Here is a 24,500-nt window from a genome sequence, read left to right as displayed (position 1 = left end):
CTGTGTGAAGGAAGCAGCTCAGCCTTCAGAGTTAGTCACCTGGCAGGCCAGGTGCCACCCAGCACCTGCTCCCTGAAGGCTAGCCTCCAGTGTAGGCACAGGACTCCATGCCCCTATGGCTGAGGGGACACAGTACTCCAGTGGTAGAAAGCATAGTTGTGACCTTCAAACAGCTCGTGTCTGTATACGTTCCAAGTGACTGAAAATCATTTAGGTTGGAAGAACCTTGTCCCACTGCTGAAATATGAGTGACTTCAGGGCACAGAGATGATACTTCATTCCACCCTTCCCAAACTGAAGCCCACCTGGAGTACTTTAGTTTTTCTGACAATGAGTCCAAAGTAATGAACTTGGAAGAAGTGGCAGGGGGCATTTAGTGAACCTGTTTCCTTCAATATTTTGATGCTGCTTTGTGTGTGTATGCGTGTGTTAGTTGTGGTACACACATGTAAGAGTGACGATGAAGGATGCTGTGTTTACACGGACAGAGGTCAGAGGAGAACAGGACACTGGAAGCTTCCTAGCATTCTCCACCTTATTGCCTTCACACAAGGGCTGTTAATCAGTGGTTCTCAACCTATGGGTTGTGACCCCTTGGAGTTGAACAATCTGACCCTTTCACAGGGATCACCCAAGACCATCAGAAAACAGAGATACTTGCCTTACAATCCATAACAGTAGCAAGATCTCAGTTAAGAAGTAGCAAAAAAATAATAATTTTATGGTTGGAGGTCACTACAACATAAGGAACTGTGTTAAAGGGTCACAGCATTAGGAAGATTGAGAACCAATGCTCTAGACAAAACTGCAAGCTCAAGTGGCCAGGGACCTTTTGGGATCTGCACCCCTCCTCCTCTCAATGCTGGGGTTATAGGGATGGATGCATGACCTTTCCCAGCTGTTTATATGGGAGATGGAGATCCAAACTCAGATCCTCATGCTTGCAGAGCAAGCTCTGTGCCCAGGGAGGTGATGCTGCTTCTTTTGCGGGAGCAGAAAGTTAAGTGAGCTCAAATTCACACAGGTCTACAACTTGGTCGAGTGCCAGATGCACTCAATGCACACGCTGTCCTCTGCCCCAGCTGTGTGGCACTTTTGCTTCTCCTCCTGTGGTAGTTTGTAGAGCTGGCAGCCTGAACAGAAGGTTGCGATGAGACCTCCATGTGGTAGGAGGGCACACACTGGGGAAGTGGCTTCATGATTGCCTCTCTGGAATGGATTCAGCAGCTTGTAAGACAAAATTTACCAATGTAATCTCCAAACTAGGTCAGCTTGCCAAGGCTGGACTTACTCAGTAGAATCTTATACCCACTAAGCCAAGTCAAAATTCCCAAGTGCATTTCAGCATCCTGGCATGTGGATGGGGGTGGGGGAGGGATTTGGCAAGACCTAGAGGTGCTGACAGCTTGGTTCTCACTTTCTTCTCCAGCAACAAGGCTTATCACGAGGGCAGCAAGGCACAAAACATGGTGAGAAGCAAATCCCTTGGACCACTCAGACTCCCAGTGGAGCCTATGTGTGTTTAAATCAGACGTTGCTATGAATTCTGAAATTCAGGCTCTTTTGCAACTTTGAATTTAATTTTTCAAAAGCCATTCAAAGACATACATCAATCTTTAGGCCATCCTTCTAGGCCTGCAGCTCTGAGTACGACTTGGTAAGACATTTTGAGACACTGATGATCACTGTCTATTACTGGGCATGGTTAGGGGAAGGACAGTGGCAACAGGTAAGAGAATGCTTCTCACATCTGGACACACACGTGGCTGGGCTACCGGGGTGCCACCTCGGTGAGGACTTTGGGATGAGTGCTGCAGCTGAGAAAGGGCCTCGGGATTCAGAGTCTCAGGAAGGGCCGCGTGGTAACGCTTTTCTGCTTGCTGCCATGTTGCTTGTCCAACCTTAAGGAGGGTGCAGGGTGCATGTTGTGGATCTGTAGACAAGAGCAGTTCTACAACTAATCCCACCTCCTATGTCACAAGACAGGGTGGGCCCACTGGTCAACACCCGGAGCCAGAACCGTGTAGGCACTTGAAGGCCCCACTGTGTGATCTAGGCAGAGCATTTATCCTCCCAGGGGCTCTGTGTTTCTACATATGAAAAAGTGCAAATGATTGCAGTACTTGCTTTATAGGCTGTTATAGGCTCAATGCCGGGTCAGCATCGAAATAATGTTTTTATAGTCCAGAAACACATTCTGAAGTCTTTCAGAAGAGGCATTGTACTTCCCAAGATCATTCTCCATCCCACCCACTGTCTCAATCCAAATTTATACATGCCAGAAACAGAATATGACACCAACACTTTAAGTATGGGTCAGTGCTAATAAGATAAGATCTGTGTGCAGGAATGCATGTCCAAGCATGTGTTCATGTGTGTATGGGTGTGCATGCCCATGTGTATGAGGGTGTGTGAGCATTGTACATGTGTGTGCATGCATGCCATATGTGTGTGTGTGTTGTGCTCATATGTGTGTTGTGTGTGGTTGTACATGTGTGTACATGTGCACATGTGGGTACATGTGTACATGAGTATGTGTGTGTAGGTCAGAGGTCAACTTCAGGATGTGAAGATGAGCAAGATTTTATGGAAACAGTTAACCTATTCTGTTGGGAAAAAAACAAATCGTGACTATCACTATTCTCAAACACCCTGACTGCTTTCTCAGAAGGATTAATGCTTGCTAAATTCCTTCACAGGGCATGGAAAACCCTCTAAGTGTACTTCTCCCTAAAACATTTTGGGAGGTCCTGATCTGTTCAGACGCATCAGAAGAATGAACTGAGACGGCCACTGAGATCAGTGTGGAAACAAAGGCCTGAGTCCCATGGAGTGAAGGCAAAGAACAGCCTTTGAATTGATTTCTGGATGACTTAGATGTCCTGAAGTTTATCTTAGGGTGTATTTTTAAACTAAAAATTAACTGTACCCTAGGGAAGGGGAGTTGCTGTACTTTTGCCAAGCTGCTAAATTCCACAGCTTGCAGCCCTGACTGAGTAGGGTTTCCCCTCTTGGGGTCCTCCACTCTTATCACACGAAGGAAGAACCAGCTGAAGACCATGCCTGGCCGAGGCCAGCAGCACCGGGGCAGATTTCAGATTCCAATTATTCCACAATGTTTGTCCCTTCCCACCGCTATCGTTACCTCGGAAATTTAGAAGGTCCAGGTCTCTCCTCTGACAGTGACTTGAACTTGAGAGTCCTTCAGTTTTGAATGTTCAGGGACAAAAGGTCAAGAGGTCTATTTTTAACAAGAAGCTTTGACTGTGTCCAGCCAGCCCTGCAGGACACTGAGCCAGAACCTACTTGGCCCTTGCTGTTGGCTTTTCACCCTGGAGAACACAGGCCTCTGAGGACCCAAGAGGGAATGGGCTTATTTACAACATGCTTTTGCTATCTTTCCCTCCTAAACTGAAAGAAAAGGGGACCGCAAAAAGACCAGCCTGGTTATTAGTGTCTGGCTCCATCCGAGGGGTATATTTTAATTCTTAGTTCAGTTAGTCAGGAAGTTCAACACCGGTGGGAACTGAATCCATAATTATCATAAATTGTGCCTAACTCCCATGGGATTAGACTGAGGAAAATCAGCTTTCAAAAGATCTGAAGAGCATGTGATTGTGCACTCTGCCAAGCACCCAGTCACCCTGGTAGAAAAAATTAAAAAAAAAAAAAAAAAAAAAGGAAAAGAAAAGCAGCTGACATCTGAGTTAACTTTACTGGTGCTATAATAACCAAACAGTACACATTCCCTTACTCTGGAAGGAGAGAAGGCGCAAGTCAGAAAGCCTGCATGGACCAGTCTGCGGAGAGGCAAGGCCTCTGCGACACACGTTGGTACTTCTTCCAGCACAACTTCTGCTGCCGGGGATGGTAGCTTCCTGCTCAAGGGAAGTCCGGATCGGTTCTACCGGCATCCACACTTGGCCAAGAGGGACAAAGGGTCTGCCCGTATCCCTCTGGCAGCCCCAAAGCAGGAACTTAACAGCCAGAAACCAAGGCCTGTCTGTCCTGTCCAGGACTCCTCTCTTGCAGGGTTTAGTCATTTCTCTTTTCCAAGAACCTGGACTAGAAAGGCACAATAGTGTGTTCTGTGTCACCTTCAACTGAAAAGGGTAGGCTTAAGTCAAGGGAGACTCTTCATCTTCTCTAAAGATGCAGGCGTTGAGGGACCTGTCTGACTCCGTTTGGAAGGCAGGAGCCATTATGCCGTAGTTTTTAAAAGTTTCTATTTACTGTGAGAGTTGAGTTGGTCTCTGTTTCCCGGGACCTGACCTTCCCCAACCCATGACCGTGATTTGTTTTTGAGACTACCCTGACCCTCCCTGGCCTTCCCTGATCCCTCCCAAATAACATGATGACCACATGAAGGCTTTTAAAGATTTTTTTGTATTTCCTTATTGACCCCATTGTTTTCCTCCTGTAAAATTACTGTGATTTTACTCCTTAAAATGGGCCCAAGAGATGGTTTTGGGGATGCTCTCTTTAATCCAACTTAGGAGGCAGTCACTGGCACCCCAACTGAAAAAAAAAATCAAGCTTGCTTCCAATTTGGCTCAAATTGTGGTAGTGGTCTCCTTCTCACCGTTGGGATTAGCAGGATTTGCTCTGTTATCCCTTTCCCCATCACAAGCAACAAAAGAACAGAAATAGACACATGGTTCAATAATAACTCAATATGAATTATCTCAACTCCTCAATAAAGAGACGTATGTACAGGTGGCATCAGAAAATAGGATCCATCTTTTCACTGTCTCCAAGAAACACACCTCATGACCAATGATCTGAGAGCTATCACCTGAAGGTAAAGGACGAAAAAAACAGACTATTCTAGTATCTGAATAGACTTCAAATAAAAACTAATCAAAAGAGATACAGAAGAATACTTTATAGCCATTAAAGGAAAAATCCCCAAGCAGGATACTACAATTGTAACATATGTACTATACTGACCAGTTTCAAGTCTACTTGACACAAACTAGAGTCATCAGAGAGGACATAGAGCCTTAATTGAGAAAAGGCCTCCTTAAGATCTGACTGGAAGGCATTTTCTTAATAAGTGATCAATATGGGAGACCCTAGCCCATTGTGGATGCTGCCATCCCTGGGCTGGTGGTCCTAGGTTCTGTAAGAAAGCAGGCTGACCAAGCAAATCAGGAAGAGAAAGCCAGTAAGCGGCATCCCTCCTGCCCCATGGTCTCTGCATCAGCTCCTGCCTCCAGGTTCCTGCCCTCACTGCTTTTGATGATGAACTGTTATAGGAAACTGTGGGCAGAATAAATCCCTTCCTTTTCAGGTTGCTTCTGGTCATGGTGTTTCATCACAGCAATAGTAACCCTAACTGACAGACTGACCCCAGCACAGTGATAGAGGGTGACTCTAATACCCAGCCTCACCAATAGACAGGTCATCTGGCGGGGGGTGGGGGGGAGGGGGAACTAAATTAGAAACTGAAGTTAAATGATATCATACCTCAAATGGATCTAACAGACATTTACAGAATATTCCACCCAAACACTAAAAATGCACTTTCTTCTCAGAAGACCATGGAACTTTCTGCAAAACTGATCATATATTAGGTCACAAAGCAAGTCAGAACCAATCTGGAAAATTTGAACAGCAACCTGCATTTGATCCGACCACAGTGGACTAAAGCTGAATGTGAGCAACAGGAAGGGCAGGACGCACAAATTCATGGGAGCTAAACAACACATTACTGAATGGAAGTCTGGTCAAGAGGGAGTGAAGAAGGAACTCCAAAATTCCCTAGAACCGAATGAAAATGAAAACACAACATGCTGACATCTAGGGGACACAATGAAAGCAGTCCTAAGAGGAGTATCTACAGCACCAAGTATCTCACATCACAACATTTGGAGTAACTTCGTGATGCACCCGAGAGACTTGAAAAATCAAAAACAAACAACACTTTAGATGGCAAGAGATAATAAAAATCTGGGCCGAAATTAATAAAAACAATGAAAATAATAAATTACTAAAAACGAGAAAAGCAATGCAGATAATCAGTAAGGGCCGGTTCTTTGAAAAGATTAACAAGATTGCCAAACCTCAGGCAAATTCTTGCTGGCCCAAATTAATAAAATCAGCGATGAAAAGGGAGATACTACAATAGATACCGAAGAAACTCAGGGGATTATAAGGACACACTTTAAAAACCAATATTCCATTAAACTAAAAAATCTAAAAGAAATGGATGAATCTTTAGATATACATGGCCTATTAAAATCAAATTAAGATGAAGAAAGTAATTTAATAGAACCATAACCACCAATTCAAAGCAATAATTAAAAATCACCCAACTTAAAAATCCAAGGACTAGATAGACACAGCACTGAATTCTATTAGACCTTCAGGGAAGAACTAACAACAATACTCCTAAGATTATTTCATACAGTAGAAAGGGAAGGAACAGTTCCAAATTCTTTATGTGATACCAGAATCAGGCAAAGTTCTAAAAAAAAGAAAAGAAAAGAAGGCAGGGAGGGAGAGAGGGAGGGAGAGAGGGAGGGAGAGAGGGAGGGAGGAAGGGAGGCAGGAAATTACGGCCATCATCTAAGGTGAACATAGACACAAAAACTCTCAATAAAATATTTGTAAACTGAGCCGGGCGGTGGTGGTGCACGCCTTTAATCCCAGCACTCGGGAGGCAGAGCCAGGCGGATCTCTGTGAGTTCGAGGCCAGCCTGGTCTACCAAGTGAGTTCCAGGAAAAGGCGCAAAGCTACACAGAGAAACCCTGTCTTGAAAAACACCAAAAAAAAAAAAAAAAAAAAAAAAAAAAAAAAAAAAAAAAAAAATTGTAAACTGAATTCAAGAGCAAATAAAAAAGATTTTCTACCATGATTAAGCCAGCTTTATACTCCCAGAAATGCAGGTGGTTCGACATCTGTAAATCAGTAACTAAACTCATCACATAAACATACTTGGACAGAAAAAAACATGATCATCTCCTTAGATGTAGAAAAGGCTTTTGACAAAATACAACATCCTTTCACGATAAAAGTTCCAGACAGACTAGGGATACAGGCAACAGACCTCAATATAATATGGAGACATACAAATTCACAGCCAACATCTAAGTGGAGAAAAACTCAAAAGCATTTCCTCTAAAATCAGGAACAAAACAAGGGTGTTCACTCTCTCCATTTCTGCTCAACACAGTACAAGTCAGAGTAATAAGACAACAGAAGGAGATTTAAACAGAAAAGGAAGAAGTCCGAGTATCTTTATTTGTAGATAACATGATTCTACACTTAAAAAGACCTCAAAAACTCCAACAGAAAACCCCTAAAGCTATAAAGTAGCAGAATACAAAATTAACACACAAAAATCAGGAGCCTTTCTGTATTCACATAACAAACAACAGCATCAAAACATGTCTTAGAATAAGTCTAACTAAGGAACAGAAAGACTTGTATAATAAAAATCCATTGAAGAAGATACCAGATGGATTAGTAGGAACAACAGTCCCAAACAATAAAAGAACTGTTGGAGTTATCATCATCTCTGGTTTTAAGTTACATTTTGGAGGTATAATAATAAAACCAGCATGATATTGGCATAAAAAGACCAGACACATCTAACAATGGATGGGAATTGAGGGTGCAGACGTTAAGAAGCCAAAACTAACACTGAAGAAAACACAGTCTCTTCAAATTGTTCTGGTCAAGCTAGATAGCTGTAGGTAAGAAAACAAAAGTCGATGTTACCTACCAACCTGCACAAAACTCAACTCCAAATGGATCAAGGCCCTCCACACAAGACCTGATACCCCAAATCTGACAGAGGAGAAATGGAATACACTTGAACTCTTTGGCACAGGGAAGGACTTTCTGAATAGGACCAGAGAAGTACAGACATAAGACCTATAACTGGCAAATAGGACCTCATGAAACTACAAGCAGCTGCACAGTGAAGAACATTCGAGTGAAGATGAAAAATACAGAATGAGAAAAATCTTCACTAGCTATATATCTACTACAGACAGAGGACTGGGTCCAGAAAACACAAAGAACTAAAGCTAAACCTCAAGAAAATAAAGGAATATAAAAATAAGGCATGGAACTAAACAGGGCTCTCAAACTTTGAAATATAAATGGCTGAGAAACAGTTTCTAATATTAATACCCTTAGCCATCAGAGAAATGCAAATTAAAACTACTTCGAGATTTCATCTTGCCCTAGCCAAAATAGCTAAGTTAAAACAAACAAGCAAACAAACAAACACAAATTCTGGTGTGGATGTGGGGAAAAGGGGACACTAATTCATGGCTGGTAGGAGTGTAAACTGGTACAGCCCCTATGGAAATCAGTGTGGAGTTTCTGAGAGAGAGAGAGAGAGAGAGAGAGAGAGAGAGAATATCGATCTACCACAGTCCAGCTATACTACTTTTGGGCATATACCCAAAGGACTGTACGTCTTATTATAAAATACTTGCTCATTCATATTAATTGATGCTTATTCACAATAGGCAGGATATGGAAACCTCGTAGATGTCCATCAAGTGATGAATAGATAATGAAACTGTGGTATAATTTATACAATGGAGTGTTAGTCAGCTTTTAAGATAAATGAAATTTGCAGGTAAATAGATGGAGCCCCAGGGAATCCTCCTGAGGTAGCCTGGACCTAGAAAACCAAACGTGACATTTCCTCTCCTATGTGGATGTTGGCCTTAAATCTTTAACTATGTGTAGTTCATTTGGAATACACCTAGAGGTTAGGAAACTAGTAAGAGACCATGGGGAGAGATATGAAATGGAGTTACCCTAGAACAGGGGACGATACTTAATCAGATACCACAAATAAAGAGCCCAGAACCATGAATGGGCTACCTCTTTTTGAGTTATTAGCCAATGGAATCACTTTGATTCCCCCCAAATACAACAGGCTATTGCCAAATCTCTCGGCTACCCTCCAGAACTTGTTGGTAATAAGACCCTATTGCTAAATCATCATTTGAGTCATAGAACATGGACAAATCAAGCTGTGCTGACCTGAAGTTTCATCCCTACTGGCTAGCTTTCATAGTGCTGAAAGGTGCTATGCAAACTACTGGAAAAGAAAAATAATCATCATTCCTACCCAGCTATGAACCCTGCAAGCTATGTATAATAATGATTGTTCTACCAGATTTGCCTACTGGCCAACAATGCCATGAATGTTGTGGGAGTAACTAACTTCTGACTGGATACAAGGCTCACTCCATGAGACGGAACCCATGCATAGCACTGTTGATGGGACCAAGAACCTGTGGCTGGTTAGGTTACAGGGCCTAGGGTAGAACCCCCTACTATTATTCTGATAGTATTAGAACAACTCCTGATGACTCGGTGCTATGCCCATTGATTAGTGCATCCTTTAACCCTCATCAGAGAATCCTCTTCTTGCAGTAGATGGCAATTTACTTAGCGACCCACAACTAGTCACTGTGCAGAAAAGATTTCTCACTCTTCAGGCCTAAACAACATGTCTATATTCTACCCCTCCTCTCAAGGCCCAGGGGTCATCCTGGAAGACAGACTGTAAGAGTCAGGCGTGTTAGATGGCGACAATTACACCGTGTTTTCCAGATACAATAGGACAAGCGTGAACATAAACTAACTGGGATTGTAACAGCATGTACAAGACCTGTGTCCCAACTCAAGCTAGGTACAATCAGAACAGAGTAGGGAGGTTGGCAAAACCCCCACCCTTAGCTGAGGAGCCATTGACATTTGATAGCTGTTTTGATAGGAAGAGTTATTGTCTTTAAGTTGATTATCATTCCCCAGGGCAGGTGCACCCAAGAGTATCTGAGCAACACAAACCACACTCCACGGCTTTAAAACAAAGGAAATGGAAAGCTAAGAGGGTAGGGAAGAGGGGTAGATCGGGGAAAACTATGATCAAAATGCATTGTATGAAATTCTCAAAGACTTAATAACCATATTTGAAAAGCAAAACAAACACTACTTGAAGATGAAATATTTCAAGCACACGTTAGTTGGGCTGTGCCTGGGAGGTCTCTGAGGAGTCAATTTGAGAACTTAACATTGCTTTCCTTACCTCGTGAGGTGCTCCAAGAGGGTGACATCTACTGGAGAACTATTATGTGCTATGCACGTTCCCTGGACACAGGTTTTGTCGTTTGTTTTCTTTATAAAGGTCACATGATTCAAATAAAAGTTAATCTCCAAAAGGTTTCAAAAAACATTTTTTCTCAAATATCTTCTTTAGTTACTTAACCCATGAGCAATTAATTAGAAAGCATGTTTTTAAGCAGTTCCATCTGTGAGCTTGTAGAGTTATCGTTTACATGGATAAAAATGTCAATCCACTTTTATCAGCTTTGGAAATGTGAAAATCTGAATGCTGAAGTCCAAAAGTACTAGAGTTTGTGACATAAATGTTTATTAGGAAAAAGATGTTACTTGCAAAAATGGAATGATCTAAAACTGGAAAAACTAAAAACATGAAAAACACTGAAGAAATAAATTTTGCAATAAAAAATTGAAACAGCTTGACTGTGTTCTAAATTTAATATACAAAGAAAATATTTCCCTTACACTTAGCACTTATGTAAGCTACTAAATGTTTATTGAATGGATCTAAGCATTAAAAAGCTACTGTTCTCCCTACTACTTGTATCTTATTTTTTATTATATATATTGATGTGTGTGTGCGTGTGTGCGTGTGTGCGTGTGTGTGTGTGTGTGTGTGTGTGTGTGTGTGTGTGTGTGTGGTGTGTGTGTGTGTAGGCATGGACATGCCATGTCACACAAGCAGAAGTCAAAGGACAACTTTCGGGGGTTGGTTCTTTCCTTCCACCAGGTGGGTCCTGAGACTGAACCAGGCTGCCAGGCTTGCTGGCAAGTGCCTTTACCCACTGAGTCATCTCACCAATTATTACTTCTAAACCATCGATTTAACTCTGTCAAAAATGCATCGTACTTATATTAAATTGATTGAAAATACTTTCCGGATGGGCTCCACACCCAGGTTGTGTACGTGGGCTAATACTACTCATTTGAATGAGATGACCAAGTCTGACTCACTTCTGGGTCCCTTCCTCCCACTCTCTGCTATTCAAATGTCTTCTTCTGTCTCCACTGTTACTTCCTCAGTGTTGTGAGCTGCTGACTCACATTCTAACTCCTCTAAATCACAACAGCCGCATCTCACCCTTTCCAAGTTCATGTCACATCGCTCCAGTTCCGGATCCTTGAACACATCGTAGGGAGCCACTCACAAAAGCTGACTCCCAACTCAGGGCCCTGAGGTCCTCCTTCCCTCTCAGTTCTATTTGTCATTATTCTCTTCCCTCTGATATACCACTCAAACTCTCCCAGGCTCTTCCGTAAGTATTCTCCCAAGTCTGAGCATTTGCCAACTCTTCTCCCTCTCTGGGAAATGTTATTTGACCATTAACAACCTTCTCTGTTCCCATTGGCCCCATGGCTTTCCTAGCCACTTGGAGAGCACTTGGCTCCACCCCATTTCGGCAGGAATCATTCAATTCCTTGGCTGGAAGAACTAATGCTTCCATGGAAAACACACTGTCCATCCATCCCACAAATACAATACAAAACTGTTTTAAGTTAAAACACCAAATTTATTGGATAATATTGAACTATATGCACACACATAGAAAATAAACATTTCATATAGTTGTGTATCTTTTTTAAATGTATTTATAAGGACTGAAAAACTACCAATTTAGCAATTGGAATAACTTTTAAAAACAAAAAGAAAAAAGCTAAAATCTACATTCCTTCCATCAAGACTCAATGCTGCATCACAATCTATATGTACTTCATTTTATATAAATAAATCTTTTCTCTAGCTACCACATATTTAAAATTAGGATTACATGAGTTCTTTGATCATGTAGAATTTCTTATCCAATGATGAGCAGTTAAACATATAATTTTTGACACACATATATGAACATTTACACTGAAATGAACATTTCAAACGTGATAAACAAAAACTCTACCATAAAGAATGTCTTCATATTTTAACAGTTAGAGACAGAGGTTAAAAAAAAAAATCTTACAAAATTTAAAATAAAAAAGACAGCATGCATCCACTAGAAGGAAGAGGAGAACTGATTTAAGTAGGAAAGACAAGGAAGAATAAGAGAGCAAAGGAAAGGAAGGGTTGGGGAACACAGGAAAGAAATGCAAGAAAGAGGAAGCAATAAATATAAAGTAATAAAGAAAGGAACAGAAGTTTACTAATTATACCATTCTTGGGCAATATGTAGACAAGAAAATGCAACTTGCTTCAAAAGCAAGGTAAAGGGGTCTACTAATTCATTGTCTATCCAGGTGTCATGGCTAACAATACACATGCAGCCCACCTGCAACCTGAGGCTGTTGTATGTGCCTTTCGGGAGCCCTAGGCAGTGGGCAGTCACAGAAGGCTGCTATTCCTTCATGACCTATTTTCTTTAAGCAGGGTGTGTTCACAAAGGCTCCCCTATAGTCTCAAGAGCTATGACAAGTAATGGACCCAGACTCAGCGCTTTGGTTGCAAGTTCTGAAGAAGCCTATTCCGTCTGTGGGCTGGAGTGGGCTGCAAGAAGCCATGCATTTCCAAAGCTGCAGAGAAAGGGAATGCTCTGCGTGGCAGGCAAGAAGGGTTATGTCAGTCTGCCATCTCTGCAGAGGAGAGAGAAGCTAGGAAAAGAGCAGGGAACCATGGAGAAGAAACATCAGGGTTGAGTCACATTTGGGAAACAAAAGCTTAAAAACCTACTGCCATTTAATCCAGCAGATCACAACACATTCACAGACAAAGGAACAATAGGTACCTTGGTTTAAAACAAAACAAGACAAAACAAAATCCAATTCACCTCCCATATTAAAGCCAATTTTTTGGCCAATCCTCAATCACTGATTTTTCAAAAAGAGTATTTACTACTGAACCCCAGAAACATATTGACTGGGATTTAGGATTCAAAAGTCTCAATCCACTTACACAATAAAAAAATAGAAATCACTCCCCATGATATTTTGTACCAGCCGCAATGTGGCCACTGAGAAAGGGAAGGATGTCTTCGGTAAGCTGGGGAAACCTCAGGCCAAACTAAAACCCTCATAATTGTCAAGGGCCTGGGTCAGCCGAGCCTTCATAATCTCTTTGCTGCTATATTTAGGGAGGTCAAGAAGGTTGTAGCAGGTGTGGGCCACAGGTAAGTAATCCTCCCCAGTGGTTGTGGACTGGATGATAATCTGCAGGCTGGCCATGCCATAGATGGGAATCCGGTCACTGCCTGTCAAGAACACTGAGGAAAAGAAAATGGCATCAATGACTAAGCAAACGGTCTTCCAGGCGACAGATGAAGGCATGACACCCTGTGGCTTCCATGGGAACTACAATATCATTTATGTACCAACATGGCTGCACCGGAATAGTGGATGCTCAGACATGCTCGAGGACCTCTACAGGACCCATGTCCTCATAGAGGAGCCTTCACAAAAGCAAAGCAGAAAAGAACTGGCATAAGAAAAGAGGGCCTTTCTGTACAAGAAACCGGCAAAGAACTCAAGTCTCTGTGACCTCAAGGTCTCTCTTTCCTCAGATGGCTGAGAACAGCCACTCGGGCTGCTGCTTCCCTCCAGGGATCTACTTCATTTCCCCCCTTGTCATAAACCAGAAGACCTGACCGACACGTTCTTTAACAGTTCACTCTTGCCATACACTGATGCTTGGCAGAAATAATTAAATTCTCCTGCACCAAGTAGAGAAGCACAGCCGTCTTCTCCTGTGTCCAGTATTGCAGTGCTGGCTGTTGCTGTTGCTGTTTTGTTTTGTTTTTTCACTGTGGACTTGCCAGAAATTACCACAATGAAATCATTAACCATTTCTTTTCCATTTCTTTCTTTCTTTTTTTTTTTCTTCTCTTTTTTTTGTGGTGGTGTTGGGGTTTGAATGCAGGGCCTTTTAGGTGCTAGGCAAGGACTCTTCCACTGTACTATCTGGCAGCCCTCATCAGCCATTTCAAACAACCTTCCATGGCGAAGGCATATAAACATATAACCGTTCTTGCCAAGCTTCCAGAATTAATAACACAACAACAATGAACAGACAACACACGCCATAAATTGAATGCTCTCTATAACTAGAAATGTCCTTTTTCTAAGGAAACTCCCAGGACCAGAAGGAATGCTTCACCTGAAGGTAACAGCTTTCCACATTCACTTGGCAGCCCACGCCCTTCATCAACGTGCATGGCACTGTTTCTCAACAGCTTATGAACAAGAGCAGGAGCTCTAGTGTGAGGTACTGGTTTTTTGTGGTTTTTTCTCATCTTTACTCCATGTGAGCAGCAGAATCTGGAGCTAAGTCTTGCATTAATATTAATATCTGCTCGTTCTTAGAAAGCAAAGAAGTTGCTTGTTAAGCTCCTTTCTTGTTTCATGCAGATAAAAACTGTATTCTATTCACTGATTTATGGGCATGATTACACAGATGTAGACAGGAAGATCCAACCATTTCTAAAAGGCTGGATTTGAGCATGGAAACTAACTCCACTTCACTCTCTAAAGCTAATGACCTACTCAGATGTCATGCAGCCAGTTACAAAGGACTACATATGGTATGGTTCTATTTCCAAGAATGTCTGTAACACATAAACTTAAGATGGGATGGATATGGGGAAGAAATGAGGAACGATCCTGACAAGTATGGAGCTTGTTCTTTCTGAGGTGCTGAACTTACTCCCAAACTGTTCTGTGATAGTTTTACACTAAAAATTGTCTATACTAAAGCCTGCTTACACCACCCTTGCCTGGACACTGTAAAGAGGGAAACGGCATATTAGGTTATTCATATCACAATAAAGCTTTTGTAAATAAATCTTCTCAGTTTTATCTAGAATCTTTCCAGATTAATCTTTTTAGATTTGGGAGGGCAGGTTATCAATATGTTGCTCAGACTGATCTTAATCTCTTGGGCCCAAGTGATCCTCCTGTCTCAACCTCCCAAGTAGCTGGGGCTATAAGCACGAATCAATGCTTCCACCTAAAGTGACTATTATTTTTAGAGAAAGTGAAGATCAGTGAAATGACTCTTTAGTTACTTTTATCTTCTTGTTTCACATATGTGTACGAACAGCCTACAATACATTTTAATTAATATACTGCAAATATATTGAAGCTTAATTTTCTTTATTATCTAGCCATTTTAGAAGTTAATTTTTACCTGTGAAATATACCACCCTACATGATGTCTCGCTAAAATAAGGACAACCCACTGACGTGATGAATACTTACAGAGAAACTTTTTCTTCTTCTCTAGTGGGAACTCATGGAATGTTTCCCAAAATAGTTTCACAGTGGGATGTGTGCCCGAATAATCACCCCGGTAGACAGCAGTCTGTCCAAAAGAGGAAAACAAACAAACAAAAAAACATGTATCTTACAGAATCAGGACAATGTCACAGTGCACGTCGGATACCACTTGTATTTGAGATGGAAATGGCCGGGAGGCACAAGACCCCTATCAACTGCTCAAGAGCAGCCCATCTGAAGGAAACAGATCCCTGGCACACCTACCCCGCTGCTGGTGCTCTCCAGAACTCACCTCTTCCAGTTCTTCCCAGTTGTAGTTACTGTTCCCCACCATCATGGCCCTCAGCTCCGCAGGCTGGAAGAGCTCCAGGACTTTGCCCCCACACACCTTTAGGAAGCCACTGGAAAAGGCTGTGTACCACTCGTGAACGGAGACATGGAACACATAATTCACATATGCATCCACGAATTCTTGCCTGCAGGAGGACCAGAGAAATAGGATGCATTGTAGATTTGGCACAGAGTCTCACAGGCTTTCTGAAGCCACCTTGCGATTCTGAGGTTGAAAGTGATGACAATGGCCTTTCTTCATCAGGTGAGGGCCTATCGTGGTGATCTGGGGCAAGGGAGGCAATGGTATAAAACCAAACTACTGGCCTTACCTGAGGTACTCCAATTGTCATCTCTTTAAGGTCTTGCTTAGAGTTTCGTTTAAGAGAAAGAAAAACACTGTTTAAAAGATGCCCACAGTTATAGTCACCAGCTAACTGCCCTGTCACTGAAGCTGCCTGGTATTTATATCCTTGTGTATTTCTTTTTTTTTTTCTTTAATTTTTAGGTTTTTCTTTTTATTTTCTTTATTTTTATTTATGTGCATTGGTGTTTTGCCTGCATGTACATCTGTATGAGGGTACATCTGGAACTTACAGACAGTTGTGAGCTGCCATGTGGGTGCTGGGAATTGAACCCGGGTCCTCTGGAAGAACAGCCAGTGCTCTTAATCACTGAGCCATCTCTCCAGTCCCCCCTTGTGTATTTCTTTTGTTTGGGTTTTTATGTATGTATGTGTACATGCATGTGCATGTAGAAGTCGAAGGACTATCCCTGGTATCACTTCTCAAATGACATCACCTTATTGTATGACTCGGAGTTTATCCCTGCTGGGACTCTCGGAGGAGGACAGCTTGCCCGACCAGCAAGCCCTGTGGCTCCACCTGCTTCCATCTCCCCAGCACTGGGCTGCAAGGGCACTAGCATGCCCAGTATTTTTATGTGGGTTCTGGGGATCAAACTCAGGCTGCCATGTTGTGAGGCAGGCACTTTGCGGACTGAGCCAGCCTCCCAGCCCTATCTCCTCAGAAGTTTGTTCAACATTTTAAAATCTACCAGAATAAAGATTCTTTTGCATTTGGGAGTAAAAAGTAACTACTAAAGGGCTAGAGGGACAGTTTGGTTAGCAAAGTGTTGGTTGTCCAAGCAAGAAAATCCAAATTCAGTCTGAGCAACCAAACGGAAAGCCAGCTGTGGTATCCCCAGCAGAGACTAGCATTTGCCAAACAACAGGCTGACTGGTGAGCTGAGATCCCAGCGAGAGAGCTAAGCCCCAAAAGCAAGGTAGACAGTTCCTGAGAAGGATGCTTGAAAGTATCCTTTAGCATGTCTCTGTCTCTCTCTCACAAACACACACACACACACACACACACACACACACACACACACACACTCACACACACACACACACACACACACACGGGATGGGGAGGGGAAAAAAATAAGAAAACTACACAAATCCTACAGTATGCTTGGCCCAAGAACACAATTCCGTAACTGTTTTCTTTCATTTTGTTTTGCTTTGCTTTAGACTGGTTACGAATTTGTGCCACCACATCTGGCTGTATCTCCTTTCCTAACAAATCTTTTCCATACCTCAGGAAACAACTACTCTATCTCCCAATAACTAGGCCACTGCAAATGAAAACAGCAGTGAATTACCATTTACATGCGTCAGACTAGCATAAGCTTCAAAATGAGATAACATCAGTGGGAAACTGGAGCCTCAGAGTGAGCCACGAGCCACAGTGGGGAGAAACTGGGGAATGACAGGAACCACACATGGTTACTTGGGAAATGAATGAGGAGCAGCCACATGAGAAGAGCAAAGGCTATTTAATCAAATTATTCTATAGCAAAGGAGCCAACTGCTGTTACCTGTGTGACTCAAAAGCAGGAATGGGAGGGAGCATCTCACAGCAGAAAAAGGGACCACTTCAAGAACAACCCGATTAAGAGGAGGCCTTTGTCACATGCAAGCTGTGGCTGGCTGAACAGATGTGTGGCACCCAAGCAACTATTTAGGTGTGCACATTTGGTTTTCCTCTGTTTAGTACTAAATTGGTAGTTGGAACAAAAATTAGGAAGACTGTCAAATGTTCAAAATCCTGGCCATTTTCATCTGATTGTTATCAAGTTACCGAGAAAAACAGAAAGCCCACAGAGCAGGCAGTCCTCCCACATGGCTTACTGTATAAAGTTAGTTTTCCTCTGTAAATTGTGGATCAAAATTCTATTTTATAGATTGGCAGGCCACTGTGCATGTGTTTATTTTAATCTCTCACAAACAGGGGCATAAACTAAGAAGTGAGACATAAATCCTCAAAGGGAGAATTTGTCGGTATCTGGAAGAGTTGAAAATATAGATTCCTTTCCCACCTGCCCCTCTATGAGCTTTCAAAGAGACCTGGAGATACTGGAGAAACAGGAAAAGGAGCTGGGGATGTCTGCTGCAGCACGTCCCTGTTACCAAGAGAATTCAGAGAAACAAAACCAATGATCCACTAGCATAAGAATGACCAAAGAAAAGATGGTACAGCCACAGAACGGAAATCGTAAAGCAGAACAGCTTTAGAGAATTAACTAGATCTGCATTTCTCCAAATAAACAGAACTCAGGAATGCTCAATGCTAACCAAGCTTCTCAGTGTGTGGTAAACCACGCCAGCTTTCATGCAAATTGCTTCTTTTGCCTCCAATGGTACCAATGAAAAGCAAGAGCATGGCCACTTACAGCCCCCACCCAGGCAAGTTACTTATTCAGTCTTTGCCTCAGTCTTCGCGGCTGGGAAAGGAGAAAACAGTTAATAAATATAAAAGAATTTAGGACCAAGACTAGTTTAAAACAATTTGGGAATGGAAAGATAAAAAGCTCACTAAATTAAACAAAAACCTGCATGGATAGTATCACCAATATACTATGCCAGGCAGAACAAAGAAATCCGGATGGACAACAAGGTTGAAGAATGACTAATTCAGAGAGCAATCATGGCTACACTATGTAAAGACCTCTGGGGCACAACCAAGAGATCAAAACTACAAATCTGTGATGCAGAAGAAGGAGCTGAGATACAGAATGAATTACTGAATCATTTTTTTTTTTTCCATACAATTCTCCAAATCTAGGGAAAGAAACAGACATCCAAGTGCCACAGGTATTTACAAACCACAGACAGACAGAAAGCTCTTTGTGTTATAGTATGGCGTAACCGCCGCAATACAGGACAGAAAAAGATCACAGAAAGCTGAAGGGGAAATCTCAACGACTTGTGAGGACCAACCTATCCAAATAACACCCTCAGAATAAGACCTCTCAGAAGACACTCTAAGGCCTGTAGAAAATGAAATGAAGTAACTGCCTATCATTACTGTATCAAGCAAGGCGATCCTTTGTACTAGGAGGAGGAATAAGGACTTTTCTGGACAACCACTAAAGCTAGCATTTCAAAAGACACTTAAAGGAATGCTTTACACCACCCAGACGAATGGTATTCACAGGCTTAAGAGCTCAGGGAGGAATCACACATTATTAAGTCAGTAAACCAGCAAACCTTGAAGATGAAGAAGGGAGATGTTATTACATACTTTGCAACATTAATCGCACGTGTAAATGGTCTTAACTTGTCAATTAAAAGACAAGATAGATTGAAAAAAAAAGATTTGCCTATTTTCTCCTTGGCATAAACAGACTGGATGTGAAAGGAGGGAAAATAACACCCCCGGCGAAAAATCTGAAAGCAAGTAGAAGCAGCCATATTTACATCCAGCATATCATACCTCAAGTGAGAACTGGTCAGAAGGGATAAAAAGTTAACTCTACACCAATAAAGAGCGCATTCCTTCAAGAAGAGATAACAATTGAAAGTACATGTGTGCTGAACAGAAAACAAACAGTGCTGAAAGCAAAGGGACCCAGAAGTTCAGATAAAATGCAAGTGGATGAATGCAGTACTCACTACCATCAATACGTAAGTCATCCAGACAAAAACATGAGCAATGAAACACAAGTTACACTGTAACACGGAACACATGGACTTAACATTAGCACCTACAGAACATTCCATCCAACAGCTATGGAATATACATTCTTCTTAGCAGCCCACAGAACTTCTTCTAAAATCGAATAATTTGAGGCCATAAAGCAAATCAATAAATACAGAAGAAATTGGAAGTTTTTCTTGTATCTCATCAGATAATAGAAGAAACTCAGAAATCAATAGTAAGAAAAACTATAGAAATTAAGCCAGTGCATGGAGACTGAACAATACACTTTAAATGATCAGTGGGTTATAGAAATCAGAGAGAAAATTAATAAATTAACAAATTCAAAGGAAAATCAAAATACAACTTACCACAACCTGAGGGACACAGCAAAACTAGTTCTAAGAAGGAACTTTGGAGCCATGAGTGCCTACATTAAACTTCAGAGATCTTGCTAGGCAGCGGTGGCACACACCTTTAATCCCAGCATTCAGGGCGGCAGAAGCAGGTGGATCTCTGAGTTCAAGGTCAGCTTGGTCTACATAGTGAGTTCCAGGACAGCCAGAGCTATTACACAGAGAAACCCTATCTTGAAAAACCAAAACAAACCAAACCAAAACAAACAAACAAACAAAAACAAAACAAAACAAAACATTTCGGAGATCTCAAATAAATAATCTAACATTGTAGGAAAATAAGAACAAGACAAATCCGAAATTAGCAAATGGGAAAAAAACAGTAAAAATCAAAACAAAAATCAATGAAGTGAAGACTAAAAACAACAGAAAAGGTCCCGTTTTGTGTGTATGTGTGTATGTGTGTGTGTAACAGAACTATAGCTAATATGTGGAATGGGGAAAAGTGAAAGCATTTACTCTATATAATCAGGCATGAACCAAGGGTGGCCACACTCCCCACCTTTATTCAATATAGTCTGAAATCATAGTCAGAGCAAAAGGCAAGAAGGGAAATAAAAGGACTATAAATAGGAAAGGACAAAGTATCCCATTTTTCAGACAATATGATCCTATCCTTAAAATGTCATAACTCTACTACAAAGCTCAGATCTGATAAATACTTTCATCAAAGCAGCAATACACAAAATCAATGTACAAAAGTCAGAGGCTTCTCTATATACCAATAATAGACATATTGGAAAATAAATCCAACGGAAATGAAATTGTCAAAAAAATGCCTGCATTGCCATATTGACTGTGGCACCACCCAAAAAAGCCAGGTTACAGATTTAGCCTTTGCCTGTGATTACTTTCCTTGCCTATTGCTGTGATAAACTTCCCCAACAAAAGCAATAATAGACATGAGAGCAGAAAAAGCACTATTTGGGAATAGAAAAGGACACGTGGGAGTGAGTGGAGAAAGCAATGGGGTACTGAGTATCACCAGAATTCACTACAGACAAGCCTGAAAATGTTACCATAAAAGCCATTCATTAAAATGTACAAGAAAAACATGTTTACCAGAGGTTGTAAATATAAATACAGTTGCTGTTTTATTCCTTGAATATTTGCATTTTTTAAATTTTAAAATGTAACAATGGTAGCACTATCTCATCATGAAGGTAGGTGTTGTCTACTGGATCTCCTGCACTCTCCTGAGTCCTCAGAGCTATACCAGGTCACAAACCCTGTGCTTCTGTCTAGTCTGAGTATTTGCTTCCACCATTCCCCCCCAAGGCTGGGTTCCTTTTGCAAACCCTGTCCACCAGCTGATTCTTATCAGCCCCACCCACACTCTTCCAAATTCCTAAGTCTTACTTCAGTTTGTATACAGTCCTAGACCGGTGATGTCCAAGAACTCGGCCCACCCACAGCACCACCTCAGTCCCAGGCATAGCTTGGGGAGCAATGACTGAAAACCGACCTAAGCAGATCCAGCTACTTGTGCCATTTCCTTCCTCCCTCTCTCCCTCCCTCCCTCCCTTCCTCCTCCTTTCTTTCTCTTTTTCAAATGTTTTCTCAACCTAAAGCTTCCCTCCCCCATTCCTTTTTAAAAATTATTATTCTATGGGTATGGGTATTTTGCCTCCTTGTATGTCTGAATACTTGCACACCTGGTGCCCATAAACAAAAGAAGGCATCAAATCTCCATGGGACTGATGTTACAGATGGCGTCAGCCACAATGTGGGTGCTGGAAATCAAGCCTGGGGGCATCTGAAGGAGCTGCCGGTGCTCTTAACCACCGAGGTGTCTCTCTAGCCTGTGCCATGATGTTTTGCTGACCACTGACTTGGAATCACTCCCATTCAGCTAATCCACATGCAACACTAAGCATCAAAACTAACTCCTCATACCTGCCCTCAAGTCGGTCAAGCTTGGGCAACAACAGAACAAACTTCCTCTAAACAGGCAGCCCAGAAACTCACATTAGACACTCAACAGAGGAGAGACGTCTCCATGCCCAGGTCTCAGCAACAACACAAATATGGAAGGCCAAGTCATTAACTCCCCCCTCAATTCCACCTGTCCTGTAGGAGCGTTCTCTACTGAAAAGTGTCTAGATGAACCCCAGGACACAGAGTGTAAAAAAAAAAAAAAATCATAAACTTCATGAAATAATTCAAAGAGAGACAGAGTGACACCACACACAAATGGAGAGGAGAGAGAGCGAGAGGAGGGAGGGCACCCATGCTAACTGGGAATGCTGTGGGCTTCAAAGTCCACACCCAGTGATACACCTCCTCCTCCTAATTGTAATTTTGCTGTTGTTAGAAATGGTAATAATTTTTTGGAGACAGAGGTTTGTCTCAGGGGTCATGACCCACAGGTTGAGATCCTCTGTTCTAGAGGCCTGGAACTGATAGAATGAATGAATATCCATGAAAGAGGCCTTTATTAGAGTAGTTCACAGGCTGTGATCCCACTAATCAAACAATGGCTATCTCCAAATGGAAAGAACACAGGAGTCATTCAAGTCTGCAGTCCTAAAATGGTGCTGGTGTCCCAGAGGACTCCAAGAGAACCACTGAGCAGTCTACATTGGAATACCATCAACAAGATGCCTCTAAAGTAGGAGAGATGAACTTGCCAGAGAGAGAGAGAGTGCAAGCAGGCAAAAAGCAAAACCTTCCTTCTTCCATGTCCTTTTATGTGGACTGGCACCAGAACGTATGACCCGGATTAAGGGTATCATCCCATGTCAAATGATCCAATCAAGGGAAATCCTTCACAGATATGCCCAGCTGCTTGGATTTTCATTGATTCCAGATATTATCAAGTTGACATCCAAAATTAGCCATCACAATAACCAGTTAAACTGAGGTCATTAGGATGAGCCACACATAGAATGGAACCTTAGAGAAAGGACCTATCTGTATCTATAACATATGGAAAAGATGCTATGAAGAGATGAGAAGGCACCCAGCACAAGCCAAAAAAGAGAACCTCTCTTTCCCTCACAGTCCTCAAAAGGAACAAACCCTGCCAAGACCTGTGTGGACTTTGCCTCCTTAACTATTAAGCAATGGACTGCTGTTGTTTAAACTGCCTGGTCTGTTAGACTTCATTGCAGCATCCTAGCAAACTAACACATACCCTCAAATCCTGACATGCCAATTCTAATAGCATTACTATCAATACTTTTAAAATAATGATCTTCAAATTGTTTCAGGGTACTTACTAATGAAGAAGTTCCGGGATCTACATTAACTCAATGAATACTTTGAGTAAATTGTATAATAAAGAATTATATGTCAATAAAAATAAACATACCAAAAAGAGCCTTTGAAGTTGACATAATTATTTGGAATTAAAAATGGAGATTAAAAGGAACAATTAACACATGGGTAAGGAAGGAATTGAAACTCGGTTCTAGCAGGGACTGGAGAACACAACCATTTCACCTAGCTGCTGTCTGTCCTTCACCGCCCCCCACCCTTTCCTGTATGAAGCTTCATGAGAGGTCAGACAAGAGTTCATCACATACCACCTCATCTATACTATTCCTCACTATGTGTTACTGTATTCCAGATTAAGTACCAGAGTGGATAAAGCCCATCAAAAGAGACATGTTTATACAAGTACTATATATATATTGCCCACGCTTTTTAGAAGTCTCAATCTAAATCATATTAAGGGTCATTTTAAAAGCATGTCAAAGGCAATGTGGCAGATAAAGTAGTATTGTCCATAAAAGTCAATACATGGTACTGGATCAACAGGAACAAATTAGTAACACATGACAGTACAAAAGAATATCAAATGCATTTGCTTGTGAAAATGATAGACTCCAAAAGGCTACATGTGATTTCATTCATGACAACTTAAAAAACACAGAATTATTAAGACTGTAAACAGGTCAATGTGTCATATGCATTGTAGGAGAAGGGCCCCCAGGGTATTTTAGGGTACTAAAGTTACTATATCTTGATTACCATGATGCTTACATGAATGCATTTGTTTGTGGAAGCTCTCTCCAAATGCTGAATTTTACTAATAGCCTAGCCTAAGTTTTAGGATCTTTTGAGTGAAAAAGAAAAAGTCTTAAAAGAGGGCCAGCAAGATGGCTCAGCAGGTGAGTCATTTGCTCCTAAGCCTGAAGATCTCAGTTAGATCCCCAGAAAACATATGGTGCAAGACAAAACCAACACACCATAGAAAACGTAACTACTCCATCAAAACATAAATACATAAATGTAATGTAAAAAAAAAAAAAGAAGAGGGAAGTAAAAAAAACTAAAGGACTCATGAGTACATTAAAATACATTTTGTAAATATTTACTTCTTTTGATCAGAGGCACAAAGATGTTTGCTTTTTAAAGACATTATGCATAATTATCGTTTGCATATTAATGCAATAACTTTATAAAATTATTCAGTGTTTACTATGGACCAGCACTAAGTGATTTACATATAATTAAATGACTAAACATAACCAA

The 24,500-nt window shown here is 41.5% G+C and overlaps 1 protein-coding gene across 2 annotated transcripts in view; it reads right to left on the bottom strand.

The window, feature by feature from the left end:
• Positions 1 to 11,589: 11,589 nt before the first annotated feature.
• The window catches only part of Herc3 (HECT and RLD domain containing E3 ubiquitin protein ligase 3), a 103,915-nt gene continuing 91,004 nt past the window's right edge, over positions 11,590 to 24,500 (bottom strand). For both annotated transcript variants that reach the window (XM_052719159.1, XM_052719160.1), the window contains 3 exons: positions 15,588 to 15,771; positions 15,278 to 15,380; positions 11,590 to 13,287 (listed from right to left, as the gene is read on the bottom strand). In XM_052719159.1, coding sequence (XP_052575119.1) covers positions 13,079 to 13,287; positions 15,278 to 15,380; positions 15,588 to 15,771 — 496 coding nt within the window. In that variant the 3' untranslated portion in view covers positions 11,590 to 13,078. The remainder of the gene's footprint in view (positions 13,288 to 15,277; positions 15,381 to 15,587; positions 15,772 to 24,500) is intronic.

This window comes from Peromyscus californicus, unplaced genomic scaffold, assembly GCF_007827085.1.
Source record: "Peromyscus californicus insignis strain IS unplaced genomic scaffold, ASM782708v3 Scaffold_6__1_contigs__length_162567912, whole genome shotgun sequence".
Taxonomy (NCBI): domain Eukaryota; kingdom Metazoa; phylum Chordata; class Mammalia; order Rodentia; family Cricetidae; genus Peromyscus; species Peromyscus californicus.
The sequence above is the reverse complement of the archived record's forward strand: the minus strand, read 5'-3'. Positions and strand labels throughout refer to the sequence as shown.